The 7,709-nt window shown below is 50.1% G+C and overlaps 1 protein-coding gene across 1 annotated transcript; it reads right to left on the bottom strand.

The window, feature by feature from the left end:
• Positions 1-2,565: 2,565 nt before the first annotated feature.
• LOC117035640 (sialic acid-binding Ig-like lectin 14) lies at positions 2,566-6,008 on the bottom strand. Its single transcript, XM_033129657.1, has 7 exons — positions 5,934-6,008; positions 5,480-5,854; positions 4,990-5,262; positions 4,788-4,832; positions 3,203-3,464; positions 2,967-3,098; positions 2,566-2,831 (listed from the first exon to the last, which is right to left on the bottom strand). The coding sequence occupies exons 1-7, from the start codon at positions 5,968-5,970 to the stop codon at positions 2,795-2,797; spliced, it is 1,161 nt and encodes a 386-aa protein (XP_032985548.1). The 5' UTR covers positions 5,971-6,008; the 3' UTR covers positions 2,566-2,794.
• Between the last annotated feature and the right edge of the window lie 1,701 nt (positions 6,009-7,709).

The following is a 7,709-nucleotide window of genomic DNA, read 5'->3' as shown; positions in this document are numbered from 1 at the left end:
ATGGAATAGGATTGAGAACCCAGAAATAAAACCGCATAAATATGGACAGATAATTTTTGACAAAGAAGCTAAAAACACACAATGGAGGAAAGACAGCCTCTTCAATAAATGGTGCTGGGAGAATTGGATAGCCACGCACAAAGGAATGAAACTGGACTGCTATCTGTCACCATGTACCAAAATTGATTCAAAATGGATCAAAGACTGAAGCATAAGACCTGACACAATAAACTGCATAGAAGAAAACATAGGTACTAAACTTATGGACCTTGGGTTCAAAGAGAATTTATGAATTTGACTCCAAAGGCAATGGAAGTAAAAGCTAAAATAAACGAATGGGACTATATGAAACTTAAAAGCTTCTGCACAGCAAAAGAAACCATCGACAAAATAAAGAGGCAACCAACTGAATGGGAGAAGATTTTTGCTAACTGCCTCCGATAAGGGGCTAATATCCAAAATATACAAGGAACTCATGAAACTCAACAACAAAAAAACAAACAACCCAATTGAAAAATGGGCAGAGGACCTGAAGAGACATTTCTCCAAAGAGGACATACAAATGGTAAATAGACACATGAAAAAATGCTCAACATCACTAATCATCAGAGAAATGCAAATAAAAACCACAATGAGATATCACCTCACCCCAGTCAGAATGGCCATCATCAACAAGACAAACAGTAACAAGTGTTGGAGAGGCTGTGGAGAAAAAGGAATCCTCATACACTGTTGGTGGGAATGCAGACTGGTGCAGCCGTTATGGAAGGAAGTGGAGGTTCCTCAAACAATTGCGAATAGAATTACCATATAATCCAGCAATCCCTCTCCTGGGTATCTACCCAAAAAATCTGAAAACATTTATCCATAAAGACACGTATGCTCCAATGTTCATTGCAGCTTTGTTTACAGTGGCCAAGACATGGAAACAACCAAAATGTCCTTCGATAGATGAATGGATGAAGAAGTTGTGGTATATATACACAATGGAATACTATTCTGTGATAAGAAAAGATGATATAGGAACATTTGTGAAAACACGGAAGGATCTTGAGAGTATGATGCTAAGCGAAATAAGTCAGACAGAAAAAGCAGAGAACCATATGATTTCACTGATATGTGGTATATAAACCAAAAACAACCAAAGAACAAGACAAACAAATGAGAAACAAGAACTCATAGACACAGACAATAGTTTAGTGGTTACCAGAGGATAAGGGGGTGGGGGGTGGGAGATGAGGGTAAGGGGGATCAAATATATGGTGATGGAAGGAGAACTGACTCTGGGTGGTGAACACACAGTGGGATTTATAGATGATGTAATACAGAATTGTACACCTGAAATCCATGTAATTTTACTAACAATTGTCACCCCAATAAATTTTTTAAAAATCATTAAAAATTTTTTTTTTAATTAATCAATTCCTATATTTGATAAGATCTTTAAGATAGTGGAACATGCAAAGATTTCATAATTGGGACAGCAAGAACGCCACACATAAATGTCTGACCTTGCCTTTCCCCACCATCAGCATGTCTGGTGCTCCCTATGTCGGTGCAGACGTCCCTGCATTTCCCCTCACCTGCCCGACTGCCTCCGTTATTGACACATCACCTGAGCTGCCCGCCCAGTTCTCAGACATCTAACCTCAGCTCGGCCTCCTTCTTTCTTTCTGGTAGCTTAACCGACCAGCAGGGGTAGGTGGACAGAACCTGTTTGTTGAGCTTGGTGGTGGAAGCCAGATGTGTACATACAGAAATATTCATCTAGTTGAACGCTTTAGCCTTGTATATTTTACTTAATTTAAGACAGGCTTCAAAAAACAACGAGTAAACAAAAAACTTACTTGAAACAGGTTTAACAAAAAGGAATAGAGGATTCAGATATCATTTGGCGCAAGAAACTCCCACAGACACTACATAGTAAAATTGATTTGTACTTGTATGTTGTATTATTTAATAAAATTTTTATTTACAAGTAAATGTTGGGATATTTTATATAACAATCATTATGAGGTAGGCATCTTTACACCAGGAGGGAGACCTGAGCTCCTGACCCTCCTGTGTATCGATGTCTACGTTGACAGGCGAGTTTGGGAGACCAGAAACTCAGGTGTTAACCAGATAACGTCTGGGCAATGGGAGCATAAGGCCCCAAGTTCATTACCTTCCTGAGCCTGAGGATGGAGAGAGAAGAACTGGAGTGGTGGGGATGAGTGGAGCAGGACCCAAACGGAGACAGAAGGTAATTGAAATGGGAGAGGCACGGGCAGAAACAAGGGGACAGTCATTGGGGGTGTATTGCTTGTTTTTAATTTTCTTATCTTATGATGTTTTGGGAGGGAATGGAAAGAAAGAAGGAAGGGAAAGCAAGGAAGGAAGGAAGGAAGGAAGGAAGGAAGGAAGGAAGGAAGGAAGGAAGGAAGGTAATAGAAAGGAAGGAAGGAAGGAAGATAATAGAAAGGAAGGAAGGAAGGAAGGAAGATAATAGAAAGCAAGGAAGGAAGGAAGGAGGATAATAGAAAGGAAGGAAGGAAGGAAAGAAGATAATAGAAAGCAAGGAAGGAAGGAAGGAAGGAAGGAAGGGAACATAAGGACGGAAGGGAATGTAAGGAAGAAAAATCCTCTTTCAATAGCACTGACTCTCCGTGTAATCACTTGGTCACCTCCACAAATCAAAATCCCATGGGTCCGACTGAGACAAGGTGGGAGTCAAGAGTTTCCAGGGAGCAGCTGACATTGATGCCCCACGTCTGTCCCTCTCGGCTCCGTCTTGAGGAGGAGGGAGGCTCAGTCAGGACCTCGGCCTTGTTCTCTGGGGGCCTCCATACCTGCAGAGTCAACGCAGTCTCAGCGCAGAGAGCCGGCCACTTGAACTCTAATTCCAGGCAGCGAGGGACAGCTCAGGCCCATGAGGAATTCGGGCCAATCGCCAGACATCCCTGTGCAGGGACGGGTCTGCTCACCTGGTATAGTAGATCCAGGTGAGGCCATAGGTAAGGAGGAAGCTAGCTCCCATGAGGGCCCCCCTGATTAGGGTGAGGACCAGGGGCCAGGAGCCCTGTTGCTCCTCAGCCACACATTTGTAAGAACGGGGGCTTCTTGGGGAAGACAAGAGGGGGTGAAGCTGTGTCCCAGCCACACGTGCCCCCCACAGCCCCGATACCAGCAGGCTACCAGCCCCCTGCACCTGTCTTGCAACTCACTCTGCACAGAGAGGCTGAAGGAAACGTTCTGGGAGCCCAGTGGGTGCTGAGCCTGGCAGGTGAACACCCCTCCATCTGCAGCCCCTACGTGGGGCAGCTCCAGAACCCCAGGTGCTGAGCGCTGGGAGGGGCTCAGGGCTTTTCCCTCCTGGGACCAGCTCAGCGTGGCAGGGGGGTTGCTGTCAGCCTCGCAGACCAGGAGCAGGAACTGGCCCTCGAGGACAGACAGTGACATGTGGTTGCTCAGGGTCTTCAGGGCTGGGTGGGAGATGCACAGCAAAGCGGGTTAAGGGGCCATGACCCTGGTGTTGGGTCAGATTACCAGAAAGAAGGGGGTTGAGCTGAGGTAGGTCGGATAAGAGGTGGCCGGGCAGCCTCGTGGAGATGTGTTGAGAACTGAGGGAGGCCGGCAGGCAGGTGGGGGGAAGTGCACCCACGCCTGCAACTTGGCAGGAGCACCGAAGACACCGTAGTGGTGGGAGGGAAGGCAGGGTCAGAAACCTTGGGGTCTCGGAGCCAGGCTGAGGGCAGTGGGGTTTGCTCAGGGGGTTACTGGAGAGCAGTAGGGGCTGTGAGTAGGGGAGACTCAGATTCAGCGCTGAGTCTAGAAAAGCCCTGCTGGGGCCAAGTGTCTGGCTGAGAGGCCTCAGTCAGGAGGCAGGGAGGGCGGGGAGGAGGTGAGGCCCCGTCCAGGGTGGAGGCAAGACTGGAGCTGGCTCTGGAGCCACGGGCAGGAGGAGAGGGAAGTGACTGGAGAAGTGACATTTTCGAGACTCGCTGACGCATGGGCTGCAACTGGTGACAAAAAGAGTCATCTAGAGCGATGTCCAGACCCGGCCTGGGCTACATGGGGGACGTGGGGCCGCTGAGAGGTACCGGCAAGAGGCGGCTACATATGCGGGTCTGTGGCTGGAGATAAAGTGGTGGGAGGCACCAGGACTGGGTCGGGAGAGGGACAGGATTGCAGGTGGCGATGTGGGACGGGGTGGGCGTGCCAGGGACAGTGGGGACACTAAAGCGGCTCCCGGAGGAGCTAAGGGAATGGGAACAGGGACGGGCCTGGGGATGATCAGGGCGGAGATGAAGGAAGGCGCGTATCAGAGGATGTGAGGGCAGATGGGAATTCAAGAGAAGGAAGCAGAACCTGGCGCTGTCAGCGTTACAGAGGCAGAAAGTGGGCAGTGGTTGCCAGGGGCTGCGGGCGTGGGGAGGGTGAGGGGAGCTAGTGTCTGATGGGGAGGGAACTTCCGGTGTGCATGATGGAAAGCTCTCTGCACGTGGTTTCACAGCCTGTAAATGTGTCAACCCTGCTGAGCTGTCCCCTGGAAACTGGTGAAGACAGCAAATTGTACGTTATGTGTGCTTTACCACAATGAAAGATAAACTTAAATCCTAGAGAAAAGAACAGGAGCAGCCAAAGGCATTACTGGGTCCATCAATGTGAGATGTTGGTGAGAAGGAGATGGGGGCAGACCGAGATCCAGGGGGGCTGAGGAGGGAAGAAGGAGGGTCTCCCCGACCCCTGATCTGGCAGAGACCCCGCTGCCCTGACAGCCCCAGAAAAGAGAGGCTCTTCCCTACCTGTGGAGTTTCCTTTGGAAAATCTGACGGTCAACTGTGGAGCATCTGGGAATAGAAGACGTGATGAGGCCCGGGGAGCATTTTCCTCAAGCAGAAGGGAGGGGGCTGCACTTCCCCAATTTCCCCTGGGGAAGGCACCCCAGGACTGGACTTCCTCTGGCCCCTACTACCCACAGGGACCCAGCCACCCCTCCAAACTCACAGGACACATTGAGCAGGATGGTTCTCTCCACCGTATATCCTTCCTGTTTCACCTGACAGGTGAGGTTGGTGCCGTGGTCCCGGGGCCTCAGGGTGAGGTTTAGCACCGAGGAGCGAAGGGCCCGGGGGCCCAGTGAGTCAAGAGCGGCCCCCACCCAGGAGAAGGTCAGAGGTCTTCCTCCTTCGCAGGACCCTGGCAGGTTGCAGGTCAGACGTGTGGGGCGGCCAGACTCCAGAGGCTCCGGAACATGGATGTGGGGTTCCTCTGTGAGGGCTGAGGAGGAGAAGGGCGGTGCCTGGGCCCCAGGGTGTGGGGACCCAGAGTGTGACCCTGAGAGGGACCCATGCCTCGGGGCCTGAGCTCACCCCAGGTCCTGTGTCTCTTCCCACAACAACACCCCCTAGGCCCTGAGAGGGAGCGTTCCAGTGTCCTGTTCCTGTCCTAAGACAGGGGTCCCATGTCCCAGGTCCTCTTCTGGGCCCCGCCATACCTGTCACCTGCAAATGCAGCTTCTTATCTTTGTAAGTATATTTCACATAATATCCTCTCTCCACTCGGAAGAAGTAGCTTCCTGTGTCGCTCCTCCTGGCATTACTGATGCTCAAGGAACAGCTGTTGGCCCTGAGGAGGCGGAATCGGTTGGCAGTCTCAGCCCTCACTGGTTTATATGGGTTGTTTGAGGCCACAGGATAATCGTATGTTATGCTGTCCCCACTCCGGTACCAGTAGATGTGGAGTACACCAGAGGAATACTGCGGATTCCAGGGGTAGGAGAAGGAGCAGGGCACGTGGACACACAGACCCTCCTGTACTGTCACCGATTCCTTCAATCTGAGCTCGTACCCTGGCTTCTCCTGCAGGGACCCTGGGGGGACACAGAGCCTCAGCTGCAGCTGCAGCCCCTCCCCAACCTGTGCTGGCTTCCAGGACCCTGGGCCACTCACCTCCCCACAGCAGGGGCAGCAGCACCAGAGGCACCATGTCTGCATCTGACAGGGCAGAGCTGGGGTCCAGGTCCTCTGTAGGGAAGGAAATGCCTATAGTGTGGGTTGTGGCCTAGAACGCCCCAGCAGGAAGCCGAGGCTCAGAGAGCTGTGGCCACGCCTGGAAGGGAACCTGGGCTCCACAGGCCTGTGGGGTGAGCGGGGGCTGAGAAATCACCCTGTCCTACCCTCTGCCCCCACCCAACCCTGCAGGAGGATATGCCAAGGTCCCCAGAGGTTGAGAAACTTGTCCAGATGTGAATCTGGAAGTGATCACCTTGCACATCATGTTTAAGTCACGAGGGGCGTCACTGAAGGGGGCCGACACGGTTGGAAGAAACAGGGCTGGTCCTGGGGACTCAGGAGGAGCCACCTCCAGCTGAAACCACTGCATGCTCTGGAAAAGGATAATTTTAAAATTTCTGAAGATCGTTCAAGTGCTGGCAAGAAAGAAGGGAATTTAGACTCAAATCCAGTGGACGGTGGAATCCAGGGGAAAGCTGAGCAGCAAAGCCCCTTTGCGCTGCGGCTTTGGGGACGTGGGATGGGCAAGGGTTGGTCTCCATGTGTTTAAGGTCAATGGCACAGATGGAGCAAGGCCTGCCCCAAACGGGACGGGACGTGGAAAGGGAGGCACTCGCCCCGTTCAGCGGGGACTACGAAGGCCAGACCTCAGCACAGAAGCAAATTTGCTGCCTGAAAGCTCAGGAAGCTCCATCTTCAGGGTCCTTCACATGCTTGGTCCCTTTTTCAAAGCCCGACAAGGGCTCAAGTGATAGGAGGAAGTGACCTGTAATCCTACTGCTCTTTTATGAAGGAAACTTGATACACGTTTTCCCAAATGTGACAATGATCTTAAACCTTTTAGACTTCCCAGTAACAAGTTTTGGGATTGAAAGAAAGTTTCTTAAAGCATACAAGAGTAAAAGAAATTTCAATCAATCGTGCTGGAGAAAATATTGAATGCTCTTTCTATTCTCTATATTATATAAACATACTACTTATGACAATAAATAATACTTACTAATATAGTATCAATATTTATTACTATCTGGCAATTATTCTCATAAAAAGAGGCAACCAAAGAGCATCAGCCATAAATGTGGGGAACATGTGTTAGGCAGGAGTGCCAGACAGGTATGCTGTACCACTACTAAACATAGTCTGTCATTTTCTTGGATTGTCTTATATTTTGGTTTTGAGCATTTTGCTTTTCGTGACTTGATGCAATGTGTTTTACCATTTCAGAAAAATTCACATGTGTGCCACATTTTGTATTTTCTTTCTGAAGGAGTGAGCTCCACACGTGAATAAATGTCAGGCTCCACAAAACCTGGGTCTGCCCCTGCCCACGGGGTCCACGTGAACAAGAGGTAACCAGCCCTATTCCCCACCCACCCCTGACTCTGCATGTATTGCAGAGAAGATTGTCTTGTGCAAGCAAAGGACTAAAGAAAGCAGGACCCTGATGCTGTGTCCCCACAATGCACATCACTGAGTGGCCTAGCAAATGTCTAGCTGAGATTATGAAAAAGAGAAGAAACCCCAAGTGTCGGCAAGGATGTGGAGAAAGGGCCGCCCTCTTGCACTGTTGGTGGGAATGTAAACTGGTGCAGCCACTACGCTCCCATATGATCCAGCAATTCCACTTCTGGGTATTTATTTCTGGGTATTTATTCAGAAGAAATTAAAACACTAACTTGAAAAGATACATGCACCCCTCTGTTCATTGCAGTA

Source organism: Rhinolophus ferrumequinum, chromosome 15, assembly GCF_004115265.2.
Source record: "Rhinolophus ferrumequinum isolate MPI-CBG mRhiFer1 chromosome 15, mRhiFer1_v1.p, whole genome shotgun sequence".
NCBI classification, from domain to species: domain Eukaryota; kingdom Metazoa; phylum Chordata; class Mammalia; order Chiroptera; family Rhinolophidae; genus Rhinolophus; species Rhinolophus ferrumequinum.
Note: the sequence above shows the minus strand (reverse complement) of the source record. Positions and strands in the feature narration are given on the sequence as shown.

Bases quoted from the DNA above. Each gene is read 5' to 3' on its own strand.
- LOC117035640 (XM_033129657.1), bottom strand. From the start codon at position 5,970: ATGGTGCCTCTGGTGCTGCTGCCCCTGCTGTGGGGAG. The intron at 5,855-5,933 runs GTGAGTGGCCCA...GTGTCCCCCCAG, and splicing joins GCTGCCCCTGCTGTGGGGAG to GGTCCCTGCAGGAGAAGCCA. The intron at 5,263-5,479 runs GTATGGCGGGGC...TCTCCTCCTCAG, and splicing joins GCTGCATTTGCAGGTGACAG to CCCTCACAGAGGAACCCCAC.